The following is a 23,009-nucleotide window of genomic DNA, read 5'->3' as shown; positions in this document are numbered from 1 at the left end:
CAATCAGGTTCTGGTTCCCCTGTCCTTGGCCCCAGTCACTGCACAAGGGAGGTTTGAAAGGCGGCTCCCCTGGTCCTGAGGTGGACGGGAGGGACCAGCTTGCTGACTCGAGGGCACAGCTGTTGCAAGGAAGCTCAGGAAGGAGCTGGGCTGATGCAGGAGGGGGTGTTCCATGAGGCCACCTCATTCGTGTCCTACACACCCATGTGGAGGTCCTCCTGGGTGCAGGCAGGCTGCCCCCAGTGCAGCATTCCTCCCAGATCTCAAGAATGACAAAAGTGACTCCAGTTTGATGAGCACTCTGGCTAGGCACTCACTAAGTGGTTTATTTGAGATTATTTTCCTAATCATCACAACAACTCTGAAGGGTATGTACCAGTATTATCCTCATTTTATAGATAAGGCAACTGAGACGCAAAGAAGTTAAGAGATGTACCAAGACTGTTCACTTTGGCAACATATACACTAAAATTGGAACGATGCAGAGGTCATGACCTCTGCACAAAGATGCTGCAAACTCACAAAGCATTCCATGTTTTTAAGACAAAGACTGTGTAGTATAACTTATATGTGGAACCTGAAAAAAAATGTCCAACTCACAGAACCAGGGTAGAAGAGTGGTTGCCAGGGGTTTGGGGGGGTTGGAGAAATAGGGAGAGGTTGGTAACAGCATACAAACTTCCAGCTATAAGATGAATAAGGTCTGAGGATCTAATGTATAACATGGTGGCTCTAGTTGGTAACACTGTATTACATAATTGAAATTTGCTAAGAGAGTAGAACTTAAATGTTCTTAACACATATATATGTGTATATATATACATATATAGACATACACACACACATATAGATGTAGATATGGGGGTGATGGATGTGTTAATTAACTAGATGGGAGGAATCTTTTCACTCTTTGTATGTATGTCAAATCATCACAGTATACACTTCAAATATTGTACAATTTTTTTGTCAGTTGCATCTCAATGAAGTTGAAAAAAAATGAACCAAGAGTCAAATAGTAAGAGCCAGGATTTGAACCAAAACAGTCTAATTCTGGAGTTCACATGCTTAACCACATCACTGTCCTCCCTCCCAGTGGCTCCAGCTATTGTGGGATGTGAAACCTCCTTCCCGTAGAACCCTATCACCGCCCCCCACCATGAGCCACATTCCACCACATTTCAAGTAGCTAGGGTTGTCACAAGCCTGTCCTTCAGCCCAAGGGTCACCCCATGGGCACAGAAAGAGGGACTGAGGCCACAGGAGGACCTGAAAGCGCTTCAGCATCTCTTCCAGATGCTACGGTCCCTGTCCCGGATGCTGCCGTGAAAATCAGTGCTACTTAGGCTGGGAGATTTTTTCTATTTCCCCTCGTACCCAGGCCAAATTTTCTCAGTGCTAAGAGATAGACATTTCCCCTGCTGAGGATCTGGGCTTAGTTCCCAGAGGTTGCCTTTGCACCTGGAGCTTAGAGAAAAAACAGCCACATCCGAGCTGTGGCATCGGAACCCTCCCTTGTGACGCCTGACAACTTTTAAGCAGCTCCTTGAATGCACAGGCCATGGCGATCTCACATTCACCTCCCACCCAGATCCCAGCTGTTCCTGGAGATTAGGCACGGTGTTGGGTGGAGGAGGCCACAGTGCTTAAGGACGCGGATTCTAGAATCCAACAAACTGGGATTCGAATCCTGGCTCTTTCACCAATAGCTATGTGAACTCAGACTTATTACTGTTCCTCTCAATGTCCCAAGTTCATTATCTGGGAAATGGGGGAAAAGATGCCCACCTCTCAGGGTCACCATGAGGATCAAATGAGAAATTAGATGTGGACCATTTGCATATTAATAAATGCATCATGTGGATTTGTTCATTTTAAGATTCCCATTTCCTGCCCTCTACCATAAGAAGCCATAGGCATGAGGATGTTTCAGTACAGCCCCTGCAGCTGAGACTGAGGAATGTTTGGCAGAGCAGAGGAGTAGAATGGGGCCGCATGGAAGAATAAAAAATACCTCTAGCCTGGGGCATGTACCTGAGCTCCAGAGGCATGCTGCCCAGGCCTGAGGGCTTACGTCTGCTTGACCAGAAGAGTTGAAAAATGACTTTCTAAGTATTCTGCTTCTGAAGACTTCTACTTGGGACTCTGAATTCAAAACTCCAGCAGACAACTACCAAGCCTCGGGCTCACAAAACGGTTCTGCCGACTGGCCTGTCTAGGGCTTCTAAGTGGGTAGGAGACAAAAGCAAAAGCATTTGCAGACTCCAAAAGTGACCTGTTAAGTAGCCAGTTTGCCCTCTCTGGGGATATCCGCTCCATCCACAGGGCCATGAACAGGATGGCATCAACCATCGTTCCTTATCAGCTCTGCCTCCACTCTGCCAGGCATGTGGCCTTTCTTGAAGCCCCAGCTGATGCCTCTCCCAGACCCACCCAGTCCCCTGTGTGCCTCTCTCCTCTCAGGACCTGCGTGCTAGCGGCACAGCGAGTTGGATCTGCAGAATCCCAGCTTGGGGCACTAACCTTAGTAAACTCCAAGAGTCATTACATCTCTCTTTGAGCTTCTTTTTTGCCTGAAATGGGGAAATCAGTCCTTACATCTTTCAGCGAGGGCCGTATGTGGCAGAAAGAGAAGCAGCAGCGTAAGAATGTAGTTTGAGTTCAAAGAAAAGATAATAAGCATGTACAGAACATCAGCTATGTTACAGGCACTGTGCTAAGCACTGAATATACAACATCTCATTCAAACCTCACAAAAAACAATGATTATCACCGTGTTATAGAGTAGGTACTGAACGTTGAAAGAAGTTAAATTCTTTGTCACATTGCTAGGAAGTGGTGAAGCCACAATTAAAGCCCTGATCCAATTTAATCTAGAGCCAGAACTCTTAAATAATATTTTCTTGTAGTGCCTTTAAACGACTGCTAAGAGGCTCAATTTATTATTAATTCCCCATCAATTATTCTTGCAGGGATAATGATGATCATGGGTGTTATCCATGGATGGGGGGCGGTTTCTATCACGCCTGCAAGAAGGGGGTAAATTGTGAGGCGTCCTCTCCAACCCCATCTGTGACTGCCCCTCCTCTCTTTGCAGTCCACCTCTACAAGTGTGCAGCCCAGCGGGAGAGCTGTGGCCTCTGCCTCAAGGCCGACCGGAAGTTCGAGTGTGGCTGGTGCAGCGGTGAGCGCAGGTGCACCCTCCAGCAGCACTGTAGCAGCCCCTCCAGCCCCTGGCTTGACTGGTCCAGCCACAATGTTAAGTGCTCCAACCCCCAAATCACTGAGGTGAGTGTCCCAGTTTCCCAGAGTGGGATGGGATGGCTGGGAGCTGACCCCAGGGCAGTGGGAGTTGAGCCTTTACGGAAGAATTCTTGGCATAGAGTGAGTTTAATGTGAGGGTGTGTAAAGCCTCTCACGGGTGTCTCGATGGCCTGTGTCCAGGCGTAAATGCCAAGCGTATGGAAGTGTGTCCTCACGCCCGTGCACGAATGTGCGTGCCCGTCAGTGGGCACCGAGGAGGCACAGCCAGTGCAGCCTCCCTGCCAGGCTGGCTGAGCCAGGTGGGGACGAGAAATCAGCTGCACGGCGGATGAACGTTTCAGAAAACAGGTTTAGCTTTTCTCAGCAGAAATGGGCTTTCAGGAGCTGCAGTTAGCTCAGAATTGCAAAGCTGAAAACGGAGGAAGAAAGTGAAAGCAGGCACTGCATTAGCCACTGTGCCATTTCCCCGGGTTTACCCTCGGTCCCAATTTGTTTGTGCATTTTAATGGAAAGAAATAGGTAATTAGCTACCCTGGAAAAAATGATGTTTCCTGAATAGTCAATTGCAAAGGAAGATGAATAGGTAATGTGAATGAACATGCAGCTGCTTGGAGTTTGAATGGCCGGGGAGAGGAATAGTTGTATTTAACTTCGGTTGCAATATGTGCTCATCACTCTCTGCTGCTCCCTATTCACCGACTGTCACTTGTGCTTTGAAACTACTTGCATGTTCCTTATGGTGACTAGGAATATCGGCCAGGGCAAGTATCACTGTGATTTGCATGTTTAAGAAAGTAGGAGGGGGTAATTCCCTGGTGGTTCAGTGGTTAAGACTCGGGCTTTCACTGGTTCGATCCCTAGTCAGGGAACTAAGATCCCACAAGCCATGTAGTTTGGCCAAAAATTTATAAAAAAAAGCAGAAGGGGCTGCTCCTTTTCTACCTCTTCCCTGAGCAGATGCACTGTCCCTTTCCCTGCCCTCAGACAGCTAGCTCCCTGAGCAGCTCAGGGCTCCATGCCTTCTCCCTGATTCTAGTGATTTCCAGCAACGGCTGCCTTGAGAACTTGCTCTGTTCTGTAATTCTTCTTGCTGCTGCCTCTGCACCTCTGGTACAGGGGAGCTTAGGCAAGGACTTGCTTCCATCAGCCCCTCTCACTTCCGACAACCGGCTGCTGCCCCAGCCCTGTCTCCTCTCTGACTGGCAGGGGCCCCAGCCCAGCCAGGAGGCAGCCTTCTCCCTGAGAAACCTCTGCCTCCGCCACCCCTGCTCACTGACCGAGGACTGACAGGCTGCTCTGTTCGCAGAGGACACCCAGGCTACACGATGCTAATTAACCCCCTGAGGTAATTAGGCTGTAATTGATTTTCCCAGGGAACATAGCAGCAGGAGTTGGAGGCCCTGAGCAGTTGGGTCTCCTCTTGGTGTTTTTCAAGTAGAGGCTGTGGAGAAAGAAAGAGTATCTTGGGAGAGAGACAGACCCACACCGTGTCTCCAGACGCTTGGGGGACAGCATTCTGGACAGCACATGTGAGCTGGAGGAGACAGGGCTGGAATGTTTTCTTCACTTTCATCCTGCACCTCCCACCCCCAATCTATCCTCCTCTCTTTATAAAAGTCATTTTTCACTTTTTTAACTTTTCATGTTTGAAATAATTTCAGACTTATAAAAAGGTACAAAAATAGTACAAAGAACTTTCATATACCCTTCACCCAGATTCTCCAAAATTAACATCTTACATAACCACAGTACAATGATCAAAATCAGGAAATTAACAGTGATAGAATAAAGCCATCTAATATACATGTCTTATTCACATTTGCCAGTCATCTCACTGATGTCCTTTTTCTGGTCCAGGCTCCAATCCAGGATCACATGTGGCATTCCATTGTCATGGCTGCGCAGTGCTATAATCCTCAGTCTTTGTCTTTCATGACCTTGATACTGTGGAAGAGCACGGGACCCTTACTTTGTAGAACGTCCCTCAGCTGGGATTTGTCTGATGTTTCCTCATGATTAAATTCAGGTTATATAGTTTTGTCAAGGAACACCAGAAAAACTGTAGGGTGCATGTCCAAAGGACACAGGAGCCAACTTGATTTGGCCCTAGTGGCCAAATCTGGGGCAATGTAAGCAAGAAAATAAATTATAATACTAATGGACTATACTCAAGAGAATGATATAAGAATCTATGGTCCTTATTGATATAATAAATTAATAACTAACGTGGGAGAGAGGAAGCTCCTCTTTATACTAGAACTCCAACTCATAAGTGTAGAAGGACTTAGGGAAATAGAAAATCACCATTTGGCAAAATTCACAGTAATAATTGTTTCAGGCAAGAATGGCCAATGAATGCTAAAATTAGCAAGTGAAAGTATGATGAGAAATAGGACATTTATATAGCCTCAAGCTATCTCCCCACAAGATATGTATTAATTACAACAAGAAAAATAGTTCAGTATACTTTCATATACCCTTTACAGTGAAGAAACCCGGTAGACAGTGGTTAAAGGGTTAAGGTTCCTTAACCGAGTGATCAAAGTTAACCACCAGTTACGGGAAGAATCAACCTCAGGCACCTCTCCGTGGGATGCGCTGAGAAGAAGACAACCTCATTTCTATGGCATTTGTTACCAAAAATGTATAATTTGTTAAAAGTAACTTTTAAGAAGAATCAACTCATTTTCTTTACCTCAGTTTTCTTGGTTAATTCCTTGATGTTGGCATAGATCTTATTTTTCTGGAATGGTGCTGTCCTGCCCGGGGACAGGGAATTCTGTGAGCTCTGTGCCCTTTTATACATACCTCCCTCTTGTCTCTGGCCCTTCCTTATCTGCAAAATGTGTAGCCCCCTCAGTGCATGCCCACGTGCAAACAGAAGCCATTGACTACAAAGATCTTTCCTGAGGGAGAGGAGAAGGATTCTCTGATGGCCCATGACAGCTACTGGGAGCAGCAGGATGTCCAGTGCTGGAAACCAGTAGGGACTGGAATGGTGCTGTCCTGCCCAGGGGCAGGGAAATCAATGAGATGACCTCAAAGGAATTCTACTTTAGGAAAAGGAGTGAGCTCAAGCTCAGTTGGATGAACAGCTGTGTTCTTTCTTAACCCCTGCTAACCCAACTGTCTCCATAGCAACCAATTCCTCCCCTAGAGACCCATCTCTTATGGCAGCTCCATGTAGGACAAGTCTTACAGCAGATTGAATTTCCCAGTTTGCATAATCTTCAGGTTAGGACCCCCTCAGGATTCACCGTCTGCTGCTTCTCAGCCAGCCCTTGGTGTGATAATGACGCTGTCCCTGTGGGAGGCATCCCAGGCTGCTCCCATTCCAGCTGTCATCCCGGGTGTCTGTGCACTTGTCACCTGTTCAACCCCCAGTACAGGAGACAACGTGCAGAGGTTTGGAAAGCCTGTGAGATGCCAGGAAGCCATGTTTCTGTCCTTCCCAGCATGTGCTTCAGGACCTGCTGCGACATCAAAGTGGGGGATGTTAGGAGCTATCCCCTAGAGAGAAAGGAAAACCCAGAGAAAACATTTCCCAAGAAACTGTGAGTGGGCAGCATCCAGCAGAAAGGGGAAAGAGATCGAACATGTTCTTGGGAAAAGAAATTTAGAAAGGACCAAGGGGCTTTGGAGCTCGCGTGAAAGAGGTTTCCACTCAAAGTGAGAGTATTGGTCTGCTAGGGTTGCAGTTACAAAGCACCACGGGGGGTTTAAACAACAGAAACTTACTTTCTCACAGTTCTGAGGGCCAGAAGTCTAACATCCAGGTATCAGAGGGTTGTGAGGGCTGTGAGGAGAATCTGTTCCATGCCTTTCTCTTGGCTTCTGGTGGTTTGGGGCAATCTTTGGTGTTCCTTGGCTTGTGGAAGCAACTCCCCAGTCTAAGCCTTCGTGTCCACATGGTGTTCTCCCTGTGTGCATGTCTGTCTCCAGTTAATTTTTTTTAAATAAGAATGCCAGTCATATTTGATTAGGACCCACACTAATGACCTCATTTTAACTTGATTATCTCTCTAAGGACCCTATCTGCAAATAAGGTCATATTCTGAGGTAATGGGAATTCGGGATTCAATATATGAATTTGTGGGGGATAAAATTCAACCCGCAACAGGACATTCTGAGCAAAAGGAGGAGATGCCATGGTTCTAAGGAATTGATTCATCCATTAAATATTCATGTCATGAGTGACTGCTCTATGCCCTGCACTGTGCTAAGATTGGAAGTTATCACGTGGATAAATTAGTCCTGGGTGGGGAGGCAGGGGGATGCAACCAGCCTATCCCTGAACATTGGCCACCTGGAAGAGGCTGGAACTTGATTGCCCTGCAGGCGGCTCTGTTTCTTCCAAAGGGCCTCGGACAGAGATTTCTAATCTACACCCTTTGCAGCTGTCTTCTATTAGGAAAGAGAACTGTAACAGGGACCAAGGCCTCCACACCTGATAAGGACACCAACCTCAGGCCAAGGACACGAACAGACAAGCCATATTCTTAGTTCTGGGAGCCTTAATACTAATAGCTTTTCTTTACAAGACACTACTCTGTGCCAGAACCCATGGATTCCACATACCTACTCCTCCCTGCAATCCTGCAAGATGGCTATAAGAGCTGGGGAAACAGTGCTTAGGGGAGTAAGTAATTTGCCCGAAGTTGCAAATCTGGTTGGTGACAAAACAAATTCAGAACCAGACCCTTCTGACTCCAGAATACAGACGTGCTCCACCACTTGATGCTACTTCTCTTGGTCAGATGGATGGAGAAGTACTCCCTGGCTATACACTTTCCCACCTCACCCCACCCCCAAAACATCTGTGCCCAGGATCTGAATCCCCTTGGAAGGTCTCAGGAGATGCCAGACAAACTGAGAACATGGGCTACTCTTTCAAGTCTGAAAATAACCGTCACCTGTCTTCCTAAAGATAATTAAGTCCACACTTATTCCTATGAGTGGGGGAGAAAAATGGAAGAGCATTTGGGGGCACTTTTGAGCTTAGGGCAATCACTTCTTGCCTGTCCAGGGGATGTGTTACTTTAATTACATGTGTTTCTTAAAGCTATCAGACTCGGTTTGGTTGGTTTCTGGGTGTGTCTATCAATGGGACGATGGTTACAGTGAAAGTTACTCTCACAAGCATCTCAGCCTGATGGGAGAGCCCAAAGGATGAGGCCCAGGTGGTTCATGCCTGCAGGTGAGAACGGAGATCAGGGTGCAGTAAAGGCAAAGCAGGCTTGGGATGCAAGGGACGAATCCCCAGTGTAGGGGTCCTCAGGGAGTGACCAGGAACCTACACCCTTTGGCTACCAAGAAACGCTCCTGTGTGTTTCTGACGTCCCCTAACACAATGCGCAGTAAGAGCACACTGTTGCCAGGTCCTAGGAGTACTGGGACCTAGGACCACCTTGTAGCTTTTACTGTATAAATTTAACTTCAGTAACTTCCCCCACACCTCACTTGTCCATGTTTAGGGAATACTGATTCTGTTTAACATTCTCTTAATTACACGTAACCAGGAAAGAAAACCAATTGTAGAAAACCGCCAACACTGCCCTCCAAAATCAAGCATAAATAATCGTTGATGCGATGGTAGTTTGAGATGATCCATTGCTCTTGCTTTCTCCTGCTCTCCGTTTGCCCAATTTTTTTTTTAAATTTTTACTGGGGTAGAGTTGATTTACAACATTGTGTTAATTTCAGGTGTACAGCAATACATATATCCACTCCCTTTTTTAGATTCTTTTCCCATATAGGCCATTACAGAGTATTGAGTAGAGTTCCCTGTGCTATGCAGTAGGTCCTTATTAGTTATCTATTTTATATATTGTAGTGTGTATACCAAATATTTTAAAGTAGATTCTTTTCCTGGATTCTCTCAGATGCAAATGGATTTGTGAAACTGTTTGGAAAGCTGGAAGCTTACAGGTATTTATCCATAAGACTGCACTGAATCTGGCAGGAAAAGCCGGGAGCCACCTGCCCAGGGCCAGAGTGACTCACTGCGAAGTTCCCAATAAATAAATAAATAAGTCAGCCAGCTTTCCTGAGAAACAAGTCGGCCCTCTGATCTCCCGTTCATTTATTTGCAGGGCTCATTAATATAACATCACTGCAACAAACAGCTAACGGGGGATGGTGTCAGGATGAATAATGGAGTTGCTCTGCTGAGATAACAATTAGGTTTTGAATGTACTATCGGCTAAGACAGAGCCAGCAAGGATTCATGCCGGGTAGGAGAGCTGGTGTCGCCGATGCTGTAGATTCCTGCAGGGCTCGTCAACTGGGCTCTAGCCTGCCATGAAGAGTGTGCACATACTTGCTCTCATGCACATGTGCTTGCGCGCTCACACCCACACACACACCAAGTTGGAAAAGAATGTGACAGTTTGCCATCTTGGATCCAGCATCCAGGTGCCTTTGGGAGCCAGGCTGAGATCAAAATCTGCAGGCACAAAGTTGGCATCACTGCTCTAAAGTCAGGAAAACTCTAAGCAACAGGAAAGGAGTAACTGGATTAGTCAGGGGAGGATTAGCTGTCTACATACCCACAATTGTCCTCGCTGGCCTGTCCTGATTAGGGCGATGCTCAGGGCAGAACCCTCTCGATCCCAATCTCAGACACAGGAGCTTTTCAGACAAAGCGTGACCGTCAGTTGGGGATACTTCACCCTGGGGCGACTACTCTGGGACCCCCCTCCCTTGGCTGCTCTGGGAGGATCTGACGTCAGTCTCTCCCATCTCCTCTTAAGAGCACAGCCTAGGGTGCTGACAGCCTGCTGGAGACATGGCAAGAGCTGCACAGGCCCGTCCGAGAGGCAGCCAAAACCGTGCTGGGCAACCTCCACACCCGGCACTTCCCCTCCGGAGGTCGGCTCTCTGCCCCTGCCCTGAGCCCCACCAAGAACGATACCCAGAGTCTCCACCCTCCTGGGATGCTTATAAAAATGAAGCCACTTTTCCTCTGGACCTCAACTGACCTGGCTTCTGTCCAAATTTCTTAATCATAAAATAGTAATGAGAAAAAATGATAGATAACGTTCACTGAATGCTTACCTGGCACCTAGCACTGCTAACTTAGCACCTCATGTATATTATCTCATTTAGACTTTACAACAACTTTTATGAGGTGGAAGCTATTATCATTAGTCCCACTTTACAGACGAGGAAACTAAGGCACTATGGAGTGTGATACCTTTCTTAATGTCACACTGCTAGTGAGTTTTAGAACTAGGAGTTAACCTTCAGCTACTTGACTCTAGAACTCCCATGTTTGACCCATATAGCATCCTTCATCTCTTTCCTGGGCTCGCTTAGACAAATAGAACTCTCAATCCACAGGGCTGGAGGAGGAAATGGCGCAGGCACCAAGCTCTTCATCAAGCCTTGCTGCAGAGATGGGAAGCAAGCCGTAATCCCCACCCCAAGCATCATTTGGGGAGACTGGGATGCACAGGGAGAGATGACCCAGCGGCAAGGCCAAGGGGTGTGTGGGCATTCACAGGGGCAGGGCCAGAGAGGAGGGAGGGTGGAAGCTGAGAAGTTCGGAGAGATGGTGGTCCCAGCAAAGCCAAATCCAGGACTCCTTGGAAAGCAGCAAGCTTGACCTTAGCCATGGGAGCGGGGCTGTAGGACCTGCGCAGAGGGGCCCACAGGCAGGCTGGAGCATGAGTTCTCATGGCTGGTGATCTCGGGGCTGTCCCCGGCAGGATAGTAACTCAGGCATTGTGGTATGAGGCTTGAGGCACAGGTTAGATAGACCACTCACAGTGCGACGTTGAGCAAGTTACTTCACCTCTCAGGGACACTATTCCCCATCTGTAAAATGAGAATACTACTGTTCTTATTTTGTTTGTTGTGAGCCCTAAATGAGATAAAATATATAAGGCCCTTGGCACAATACCTGGCTCATGATAAGTACTTAATAAATGAAAAGAAAATGGTAGGCATCATTATCAGAATCTTCAGTAACCTGGAGCCAATGCCCGTTTCTGTCTTCTCTGCCATCACATCTATCAGGCAGGAGATATAAGCAGAGGAAGACAGGGTCTCTAGGATGGGAGCCGGGCTTCGTGAGGCTCCCACCATGAAGGGGTTCTCCTTTGACCCCTTAACCATCTACCCTGTAGGAAGCCCCAACTCCATCTCTCCAAGGCTCTGCCTGAGTTCAGGAATGGCACTCCCCAGGCTGCCAAGCCCCTGGGCCTCCAGCGTCTCCCACTCTGCTCCCTGGTGCAGCCCTTCGGAGCTCCCCAGCTGTAATTAATCGCTGCATCTGCTCTCGCCCTTGGACGGCTTTGTGGCACAGTTCCCTCCGAACTGTTCAATTAGCGGCTGCAAGAATCAGGGCGAGTGCAGCATCACGGCGGCTGTTTTCCAGGTCAAGGCACCCACGGTGGAAAACAAACATGACACAGTCTGGCAGGAATACAGGTTTGGCTGGGATGCTCAGGCGTGCGTCAGGCTCAGTTGGGCTGTGCCGCTGACAGGTGAGGTCTGAGGAGATGGGGAAGCGGCTCCCCAAATCAGGGGCTCCAGGCGTCTTTGAGAGGACCCAGCAGGAGATAGGAGTCTCCTGGTTAGTCCCCTCCCGTCAGCACGTGCCAGCCTCATCCCACATCCTACTGGCCTATTCACCCGAGCTTAAGGTGACCAGATCAGGGACATGGCCTGGACTGGGACCAGCCACCTCTACCCGGGCGTGGTCTGTGACTGCTTCTGGGACAGGGCTTAGGGGCTGCTGGACTGAGCCCTCTGTGCTAATGTTTCCCACATTTCCCTTCTGAATCCTGCGAATAGACAAACTTTTAATTCTACAACCGGTTAGAAAGCCAATACTCTTAAGGTAATAACAACTTAATGTCCCATTAAATGCAAATAAAGGGTTCATTAGAGAAGAGACAGTAGTAGAGTGTAAGGTGACTAAAATGGGGGAAGGAACTCCAGGTAGTGAAAAAAAGCACTTGGGAAAGATAAGGGCTTACCCTCCCTCTGGGATTTGCCCAGGGCCAGCCTGGTTGATGGCCTGTGGGATGCGCTAAGTGAGATGGTTGGCTCAGACCTCGTTTGCTGCAAATCCGCAGACCTTTGCTCAAGCCACAAGCCTGCTTGGGGTCCCTACACTCTCAGAGGATGCATGGATATCCAAGGGTCCAAAGAAAAGCATCTGAAATGATCAAAGGACCTGGAAAACAAGAGCTTCCAACAAAAGGCTAACAGAATTGCAGAAGCGCAGACCAGAGGCGACTTAATTGCTGTCTTCAGTATCTGAAAGAGGTTTGATGAGGAGGCAGCTGTTGAGTCCTCCATTCGATGAGGAATCACAGAAGAAACTGGCTTAAATTAAAATAAGAGAGATTGCAGGAAGAACTTCTTAATGCTTCCGATGTGAAAATACTGCATCACTCCCAAGCGACACGTAGGCATCTCCATTCTTACTGTGGTCATTCAAGAACACAGTTTGTACTAGAATCCTCTTGAGACCAGCTTTTCCCAGGAATAGAGAACTGGAGATATTTCTTGACAGCTGCTGTGTCCCAGGCAGTGTGCTGTGTATCAGGTTACTAAGAGAAAGCAAGGTCCCTATCCCCATATAGTTAGTGCCTTCTTGAGAAAAGACGCAATTACAGTCCGGTGGCTGTTGCTGTCTTGGGGTGTAGGCAAAGGGGCTACTAAATATTCCCTTGCAGCATTTGTCAGCGTCATGCTTGACCAGCAGAGGGAACCACAGGTCAAATGCACATGGGCGTTACCTGCTATAGCCATGGGGACCCCCAGCTCCCCCTGGGAGCCTGCATAGTACATAAGAGAGGGGAACCGGAGGTCTGGGAGGGGGCAAGGGGGAGCACACAGAGAGAGTCAGCAGAGAGCCTAGGGGAGACCCTCAGACACCCCCTGCACCCCAACTCAGCAGCTGCTTCTGGGCTCTTCTCTCCCTCATCCCCTACTTCTGGCTTTCCCTTCTGAGGTCCACAGAGGAGAATGTAAATAGATTTCAGGTCCACAGTATGTGCTGAAAAACACGGGGCTGAAATTCGGCCATATCGAAAGATCTTCCCAGCTGATTTCACAGGTTTTCAGCTCCCTTCCCCCTTTCTCCACACCCCTACTACACACTCACACACATCCCAAACTGTCAAACCATTTGTTTGCATGGCCGTCTCATTCAGAATTACTTTCCTGAAAGAATCCATTGAGTTCACTGGGAAATGCTGCGCCTTATCCCAGAATGGCTAATAGCTGGGGGCAAAGAAGTGGCAAGAAGGGAGGGAGGGAGGGAGGAATGAAGATGATTTTAGACACAGCCAGTGTCCTCCCAAATTTATTCTGGGTGAAAGGGTGATGTCTGGTTCAGAATATGCTTCTGTGCGGAGCCCAGAAGCCACCAACGCTGAGACCCTGCCCTGGGCATCACGGCCACTCCCCGTCCAAGCTCAGGTTTTCTCCAGTCAACCCACGAGCGACTGTCTCTGCCCTGGGTCACCCCACCATACACCATCTATGTTATGAGATCCCTGAACCAGGTGTCCTCCTTCCAGATAAATAGGAAGATCCCCATCACCTCTAAGCTCCCTCCAACACCACCATCGCATGTTTTTGTGATCTAGGAAGGAACAGGTGCAGGGGGAACACAAGGAAGGAAACTGCCAATTATCAAGACCTACTTCCTACTTCGAAACCACTATCATATTAGGGACTTTCCAAATGTCTTCTTTTACCTTCACAACATCCCTGTGAGGCAAGCATTGTTATCTGTTTTCTGATAAGGACACTGAGACTGAAGGTCACCTAGCTCGTAAGTATCAGAGCTGGAATTCAAATTCAAGTCTGTCTCACTCAAGAGCTTACTCTCTTCCTGCTACAGACACTGCCCAAGCATCAGAAGGTCTCCCTTCCACACCACAGAGCAGCCAGCAGCCCGAGGACCATCTAAAACTAGAAGCAGAGACGTGAGGATCTGGCTGTCATCCTGGCCGTATCTTGGTTTCCCCTCTGTCTGTGGGGGAACGTCTGTAACTGCAGCCTGCCCTTTCACCCCCATCTCTGTGGGAGGTTAGCTCTCCCTCCCCTATGGCCCCACAACTCCTTCCAGAGCTGAAAGGCCTTCCTGGGAGTTCTGCAAGCAGTAGTATGGGACTCCACCGACTTGCCTCCTTATAGACCCACGTGGAGAGGACAGACGTGGCCCCCAAGAAAACCAAGTTTTCTGGGTGCCATGCTGGGTGCCCTGCAATCTAACACTGCTTTGAAGAGAGAGCCTTGGAGGCTGTCTCCAGGGTAGAGCCCTGCCTGGTATGAAGCGGTATCTGAAGAATCCTATTCACTCCCTCTCTGGAGGATAAATTCTTTTCCTTCAAGCCTCCCTTCTAGAGCCTCTCCTCAATTCTTGGGGAGAAATGAGGAAAGCAGTGTGCCTTGGATTTTACCACCACACAGGCAGGGCTTTGGTAGACCCTGATGCTCCTCCTCACAGTCACCTGGAAGCCCTCAGGTGGCACGGGGCGTGTCACAGAGGACTCCTCCCTCTGTTCCTTTGCGCGCTGAACCCAGACCTCCACCTTGACTCTCTCTGATTTTTAAGCTGGGGGAGAACAAATGACACAGGCAAAGGCACAGATCTTTAAAGTGTGTTGTGTATATAGAAACGGCTGGGATCTGGGTAGCACATGGTGGATATAGTATAAGACGGCAGATGTGGCTGAAGAAGTAACAAACATCAGAATGTGGAGGACCAGGCCAGGAATTAGGGACAGTGGTCAGAGGCACTGAAGACCTTTAGAGCAAGTGACTAGTAATCAGAGCAGGTATGTGTTAATGAAGCCCACCTGGCCATGTGAAGAAGTCAGATCTCATGGAGGAAGACAAAGGCCCTTGCAGTTAGTGTGGGTGAGAGGTGATGCAGCCCTGCTTATCACCTACGCTGGAACCAGAGTGGGGCACAGATTCAAAAGGCACCTGGGAGACTTCCCTCGTGGCACAGTGGATAAGAATCCGCCTGCCCATGCCGGGGACACGGGTTCAATCCCATATGCTGTGGAGCAACTAAGCCCATGCGCTTCACCTACTGAGCCTGCGCTCTAGAGCCCACGAGCCACAACTACTGAGCCCGCATGCCACAACTACTGAGCCCATGTGCCACAACTACTGAGCCCGCGTGCCACAACTACTGAAGCCCACGCACCTAGAGCCCATGCTCCACAACAAGAGAAGCCACCACAATGAAAAGCCTGAGCACCGCAACGAAGAGTAGCCCCTGTTCACCACAACTAGAGAAAGCCCACACACAGCAACAAAGACCCAATGCAACCAAAAAAATAATTAATTAATTAAATCTTAAAAAAAAAAAAGACACCTGGGAGTAAGAACCAATGGTCCCTATATTTATTATACATGGTAGGAGAGGGAAAGGAAGCAGTCGAAGATGCTTGCAAGATTCCTGGCTGGGTGCACGGTGGTTCCATTAACCTTGAGAAAGGATCTGGGAGGATAATCAGGTTGGGGGTGGAAGGAGGGAAAATTAAGAGTTCGTTTCTAGACATGGTGAAATTTGAGGTGCCTGAGGGACATACGTGTGGAAGTCGAGATGTCCAGTAACAATTAGATATATGGCTATGGAGCTCAAGAGAGAGGTCTGAGCCAGCGATATAGGTTTAGAAGGCATCAGTAATGGAGACCTTGGGAATCCTCTTGCAAATCAAGTGCTCACCACCTCATCTATGTTTTGGAAATCCAGACTTTTATACATCAGTTTTGTCTTAAGCAAGAAAGAGGAAACTACATCCCATGTAAGCCCCAGGGCATGGGGGCTGCTGAGTGCTTTGACCCCCAAACTCCTTCACCACCTCCCCAGGTGCTCGTGGCACAGCACAGTGTGTGTGCTGTGTGGGGAAGATCCACGTGGACCCAGTATTGCCCAGGCACTTTCCAGTGACCCATGAGGATGCTAATTCTCCCAGCTGTTAGCTGGACCCATCTCTTTGACATGTGTCTTCATGCCAAGATTATAATGCTTGCATATATTAATATTTTTGTAAGTTTTCCTTCTCTAAACAGTATAAGCTGGTTTATGTTTCTGGGCAGCTCTGTGCTAACAAATGAACCCTGCAGCCCCCCAAGTGCCATGACTGTGTCTCTGCCATAGACCCTCGAATGTCAGAAGGGGACAGTGCAGAGACTTCCCAGCAGGAGGAGGCTGCCCCGTGGGCCTGCCAACTCCACTGAATATCCCCAGTACAATCCCCGCGTGCTACCTGCAAGACGGAAATATTTTTAGACTTTCCAGAAAGATCTCATTTCAGTTTTTCTTAAAGCTTGTAATTAACCGCAGTGAGCAAGAGAATGTATTTTTAAAAATAAAAGTGGAGGGGCTTCCCTGGTGGCACAGTGGTTGAGAGTCCGCCTGCCGATGCAGGGGACACGGGTTCGTGCCCCGGTTCGGGAAGATCCCACATACCGTGGAGCGGCTGGGCCCGTGAGCCATGGCCGCTGAGCCTGCGCGTCTGGAGCCTGTGCTCCGCAATGGGAGAGGCCACAACAGTGAGAGGCCCGCGTACTCCAAAAAATAAAAATAAAAATAAATAAAATAAAAGTGGAAGAAAGAGAGCAAGCTGATCACCACAGTTCTGTCAGGGTTTTCAGTAGGTGGGTTCCTGGCATCCAGGTGGCTGGAGGAGGGGAGGGGGACCAGTGATGTTCATTCCAAGGGATCAGAGGAGAACCAGGTGCTTAGATTTGCTCAAAGCTACTTCCTTCCTCCTGAATCTCTCCTGCAGGGGCATGGAGGCCACCCCTTTCCTGTTCCTCATTACGAATATCCATCTCCCAGAGCCCAAGAGGCCTGGGGACCTGAGGAAGTGGCACCAGGGGAGAGTGTAACAGCCAAGATCTAGTGTCAGTTGTTTTTAGAACCCTCAGGGACAGAAAAGCTATGGGGCTACCGGTTCCTCATGCCAGCTCCTTTCTCTCCAAATTGTCCTGCCTCCCCCGACCCGCCAAGGCCCAGTGCACAAAGATGCCTCTGAGAACCGCCATCCCCTCCCTTGATTCATCTCATGAATCTTGTTTATTTTTATTCATCAGGTGGGATATTTTCTTCCCAGAGAAGGGAGTCAGAGCCACAGACAAGGTGACTTGGGTGAAATGGGCCCCCGGATAAGATAGTTCCCAGCCTGGGCCTGAAGGAGGGAAGGAGGCTGCACCATCTAAGGTCTGCAGAAGAGGGTGGGAGATCAGGAGGTCTGACCTGGCTGTGCAGCCAATGCACAAGAGCCCAGGAGTCAGTGGGCAGTGAGGGAGGAGGCCTGTCCCGGGGCCTCATCCCCTCCATCATCTCTTCTGTGTCTGCTATCACCTGGGCATTCGTGGCCAAGTTGGAGGCCGCATTCATGGTGCTTACATTACTGGAAGAGAGCAGTGCCCCTTTGCTGGAGACAGGAGCGGGGAAGAGTCTCCAGAGCCTTCGATAGCATTTTCGCCTGTACTCTCACCTCCAATCTCTGCCCAGAGGCCGTATCTGGAAGATTCTGGTGGACTCTTGGCCTTGAGCAGCCCTCCTTGCCTCTCTCCCTCCCTTCTTGCCCTTCTAATGGTGTAGTGAAAAGAGTCCTGGACTTTTTTAAAACCTTGTATACATGTTGTATGATGATCTTAGAATAAGACACCCCGTATCTCCTTCCAGTTCTGAAATTCCATGCTCCTGCCTTCAGTTGGGTTCATGTCTAATTTCCTCCTGCTTTGGATAACTGTGGACCTCGAAGTAGGAGCTTATTCCCTGGGATCTGTTGGATCCTGAAGAGCTGCATTTTTCCTGGAGCCTGATCCATTCCCAGACAGAAATGTATACCTTAGAGCTGCCTGATTCTGCAGTTCCTGTTGGGTCAAAACAAAATCAGGCAGTCGGCATTTGGTGACTGAATTAAGAAATGAATAAATAAACGATCCTTGCTGCTGGGAAGCCAGCAACATTTGGAAACTCAGAAAGCTATTTCTCTTTGGTACTAGCACGTGTCACAGGATTTTTTTTTTTTTGCAGAACAATGTCAAACATACTTTCCATCTTTGGTCATCCCCCACAGCAGTCCCTAATCTGGAACTCCTCTGAGCTCCCACAGCTCTTCTTTCACCTTATCACTGTGTACCCTGCATCAGCATTATTTATGGCTCCCTTATCTCCTCCTCCTTGACCACTAAGTTCCTCGAGGGCAGATTTCCTGTTCTATTCATCATTGTAAACTCTACAGAGGCTAGCACCCAGGAGTGGCAAATCATAGCGTGGTCACAATGACAAAGCCCTTTCAAGTTTACAGAATGCTCCCAGACACCCTCCATTCGGGAGCTTCCAGGGAGAGGTTGGTTAGAGATGATTATCCTTCCTACCAACTAAGAAGAAATGAGGTTCAGAGAGATTCTGTGACTTGATCACAATCAGGCTAGTGAATTAAAGTACTGCCTTGAGGGCTTCCCTGGTGGTGCAGTGGTTGAGAGTCTGCCTGCCGATGCAGGGGACACGGGTTCGTGCCCCGGTCTGGGAAGATCCCACATGCTGCGGAGCGGCTGCGCCCGTGAGCCATGGCCGCTGAGCCTGCACGTCTGGAGCCTGTGCTCTGCAACAGGAGGGGCCACAAGAGTGAGAGGCCCGCGTACCGCAAAAAAAAAAAAAAAAAAAAAAGTACTGCCTTGAGCCAGTACTCTCTGATAATTTCTTTTTCATAAGTGGATGAATGAATGAATCATTGGATGAATGTCCTAAGAACCGATGAAATAGCTACATCATGACAATGTCGGGATCCTAGATAAGTTGAAAAGCGGAGAAAACACACCCAGTTCCCCCAGATTCCAGGTGTCCCAAAGCCTTCCCGTGGGGAGGGAAATGGGTGCCACTGCCCCTACTCCTGTGACCGACCAGCTTTGCTCATCCCATTTCCCTCCCGCAGATTTTGACGGTGTCCGGACCCCCTGAAGGAGGGACCCGAGTGACTATCCATGGCGTGAACCTGGGCCTGGACTTCTCCGAGATCGCCCACCACGTGCAGGTGGCTGGGGTGCCCTGCACGCCCCTGCCGGGGGATTATATCATCGCTGAGCAGTGAGTCCAGTCCGCTCTGGCCCACCCTCTTCCCCACCCCGGAGCTTGTAGGGGGAACTCTCCCCTCTCCCTCCATCTCCTATGTCCCTCCTCCCATGGACCCCACTCCCTGAAGCCTTACCAGGGCCCTCTCCTAGCCCACCTCCACTCTTAGAATACCCTATTCATTTTGATTCCCAATTCCCTGGCTCCTCTGGCATCAGGGCTCCCGGTGCAATGCTCTCGTGCAGTTGGTCTTCTCCTGCGCACTGGCTAACTGAGCCACTTTCCCAGCCAGTCCATTCTGCTCCTCCTTGCTTCCCCCCGCCCCTCCCTCCATAGCCCCCATTGGAATGCATCCCGCTCGGTGGGCTGCAGGCAACAATTTGTTTGGCTCAAGGGGCTCTGACAGCAGCTTAATCTGAGCAGGGCCTCCGCCAGAGCAAATTCATTTATTTCACTAAGGGAAGTGTCAGCTGGAAATTAGAAAATAGGCATGTAGCGGTGGACAGGCGAACGGGGCTCCAGAAGTGACATATGTTCCAATTTGGGGTGTTCATCTGGCAGTGGCGGCTGCTGTGAAGTTGGTGGGCAGGAGGTGGGCATGAAGCTAGGGGTGTGCTGGGGGTGGGAGTGTAGAAGGAGTGATGCTTCCCCTCCTATGGAGAAAGGGAGGAGAGTAGCCAGATCCTTCTGCATGATTTATCATGTAAAGTTGGGTCAAGTCACCCTGGTTCCACTGGGCACACAGCTCTGCAGGGGGTACTGGGAGCGTGCCCGTGAACAGGGCTCCTCTCCTTTAGCTCCACCCCTTGCAGCCTCCCCAGAGCCAGCCTTTAGTAACAACCAGAAAAGTGGCACTGGCAACCGTAAAAATGACACTTCATCTTTCATCAGCACTTACTCTTTTTCATCCATTCTCTTGCTTTTAATTGGTAAGGACTCTGAGAGGTAGACATTGCTATCACGGTTTTACAAAGTAGGAGAGAGTAAAAGACTTGGGAAGTGAAATGACTTCCCCCACTCACTCAGTGCATAAGTGGCCATGGCAGAGTTGGAACTCAAGTCTCCTAACTTTTGGTTCAGGCCTCTTTCCATTCCCTAACAGCCATGGGGCAGGACTTCTGGGTAAGAGTGGCCTGCAAATTCCATTATCCGTCAGCCTGTGGCCTTCTGGGTCAGGGGCCATGATTCCAGTGTGGCCAGGGCAGGGTCAGAGTCAGAGGGGTGAGTTCTCCGACTTTGGGCACATCCAGCAGGGGAGAAGAAGGAGCTGCCTGACCCTGCAGACATTCAGATCCTGCAGAACTGACCCTTCACTGACAGCCTTGTCCCTTCAAGGAGTGAATCATGGAGGGAAGACTGGCTGGGTCTACAGGAAAGACATGAGGAAGAGGAAAGGGGGAAATGATATAAGTAGCGCTTCTGAGCCAGAAGAGAAGGGGAGAGCTGTTGGGCTCTCAAGATCAGATGGCTTTACAGAGCCCAGCACCCTGCCACACCCAGCTAGACTCTCAGTCACACTGACCCCAGACCCACCTTGGCCTCAAGGAGCTGCCTTGGGCCACTGGACACAGGTCAAGTCTCCAACTTGGTGAGATGCCACAGGACTCCAAAGGAAAGGGTTCACAGGGGACTGAAGGGTAAGGCTTTGAATAGAGCAGTATAAATTCTTGGGCAGCTGGACATGGAAATCGCATGAGAATTGGGATCCAAGGGTCTTCTAAATCCTGCCTCCTCTACCTGCCAGCCCTGAGACCTTAGCAAACTGTTTGGTCTCTCTAATCTTCATTGGCCCGATGGAAATCATGATTCCTACTGCATGGGTTTTGGGAGAGAATTCAGTGAGATGAAAACGTGAGGACCGTAACGTGCCGTAGGAACGTAAGGAAATATTGTTCTATTCAATATCTTTGAAATCAAATGCATCACACTCACCCAGGGCCCTAGGGAAGAAAGTTCCAAGAAAAACCGGAAGTGAGGATACAAAAGGAGCCTGGGGAGGTGAATGGTTGCCAGGGGTCCCTACCAGGGCCAGTGATCACCCTAGAAAACCAGCCGCATCATCTCCTCAGGCGCGGGGCAGGCAGGAGGCAGCAGGCACATTCCTCACCTTGCCTGCACGCAGCCCTGGTTTCCAGCCGTGTCAGGCTCATTATTGAGAGCTTGTTAACATCATTAAAGCCTCCATCCTGGGCAGTGAGCAACAGGCACAATCATTATAGATATCTGTGAGAGATGAATTTGGCTAAATGGACCCAGTGCAGAGTCCCGGGCACGGGCAGGATTAGCGGGCACAGTGATGACTCACTGTATGCTTGTGCCGTGCCATCTATCACTCAGCAATTAGGTTAATGTTGGTTAAAGGGCCCCGCTTAGTCTCTTGCAATCAGTGCCCCACAGGTCTATGGAGGGCCGGATGATTCCATCACAGGACGTTTCCTGGGTGATGAGATGCAGGTTGAGGCTGCAGCTCAGCCCTGCCTGGGACAGGGGCTCTGTATGAGATGGACTCAGCTTGGGTCCTCAGACCCCCTCCCTCTCATCTGCTGCACCTACGAAGTCAGCCATGTCCTGACGGATGTTACATGCTTGTGCTCCCCACCCCAAGGATGCACACTCACGGGGAGAAAGGCACCATCTTTGCCAATCTATGGGAGGTGGTGCGGTGTGAGGCGAGGGCACTGGGCTGGGTGCCAGGAGCTCAGCTATTGATGAGCTCCCTGATCCTCAAATGTCTCATCTGGAAATGGGTATGTAGAAATGGACCTCTACAATCACTTCTGTGGCCCTAGGATGTCAGAAGCAATGTGGAATCTGCAACTCCCGCCATTAGAAAGCTTATCAGTGGGACTAATGTGAATCCAGAGGTTCTTGTCCATCAGGAGGAGTCAAGCCTCCCAATGTTGAAGCTAAATAACTAGTAGAGAGTTATTTAGTCTAACTTCTCATTTTACAAGGAGAAACTTTAGGCATCCCCAGCTGTTGTCTCCTGATAATACACAGGGAGCCTAAAGCTACCAGGGACACCGAGAAGAGGCAGGAGGCCCCCAGAAGTCAAACCACAGGAACTTTGATGACCTGTAAAGCCTAAAGGAGGAAGTGGTGGCCACACCGCTGCCTGTGGTCATCTCCAACCAGGGAGGGAGGGAGCGCAGGTTCCTCAGAGCCTTAGGAACCCAGCCAGGTCTACCCCACCTCCCCCTCCTCCCGCCCCAGCCCCCCCACAGCCACATCACCTCCACCCCAGCACAGCCACCATGTCCATCCTGTCCCTTCCACAAGAGACACAGAAGATTCCACTGATTCTAGGGGCAGTAGAGTGAAATGGTCAAAGGCATGAGCTTTGCAGCCAGGCTGACCTGGATTTGAATCGTGGCTCTGCCACTTCCCAGCCACAGATGAGTCACTTAGCACCTCTGAGCCTTGGCTTCCTTGTCTATAAAAATGGAGAAGACCCACCCTGTAGGATGCCTGAGGATGACACGAGATCCTATCTGGGCCAGTGCCTGCCACACACAGCTCGACAAATTGTAGCTCTTGTTTATTGTTGAGGTACAGAATCTGCTTTGGCCTGACCCTCATTCCTCAATATAACCCTCTCCACTCCCTATAGCTGCCCTTGCTTCTTCCTTTAACCCTCTATCTCCTTGAGCTCAGAGAACAAATGCCAATAACACATACA

General features: G+C 49.4%; 1 protein-coding gene across 1 annotated transcript in view; it reads left to right on the top strand.

Annotated features, from left to right (window-relative positions):
- Positions 1-23,009, top strand: part of PLXNA2 (plexin A2) — a 216,672-nt gene that overhangs the window by 158,729 nt on the left and 34,934 nt on the right. The window contains exons 12-13 of the mRNA XM_030872914.2: positions 3,095-3,285; positions 19,194-19,345. Of these exons, the coding sequence (XP_030728774.1) occupies positions 3,095-3,285; positions 19,194-19,345 (343 nt within the window). The remainder of the gene's footprint in view (positions 1-3,094; positions 3,286-19,193; positions 19,346-23,009) is intronic.

Source organism: Globicephala melas, chromosome 1, assembly GCF_963455315.2.
Source record: "Globicephala melas chromosome 1, mGloMel1.2, whole genome shotgun sequence".
Lineage (NCBI taxonomy): Eukaryota > Metazoa > Chordata > Mammalia > Artiodactyla > Delphinidae > Globicephala > Globicephala melas.
This window is presented reverse-complemented; position numbering and strand designations above follow the sequence as displayed.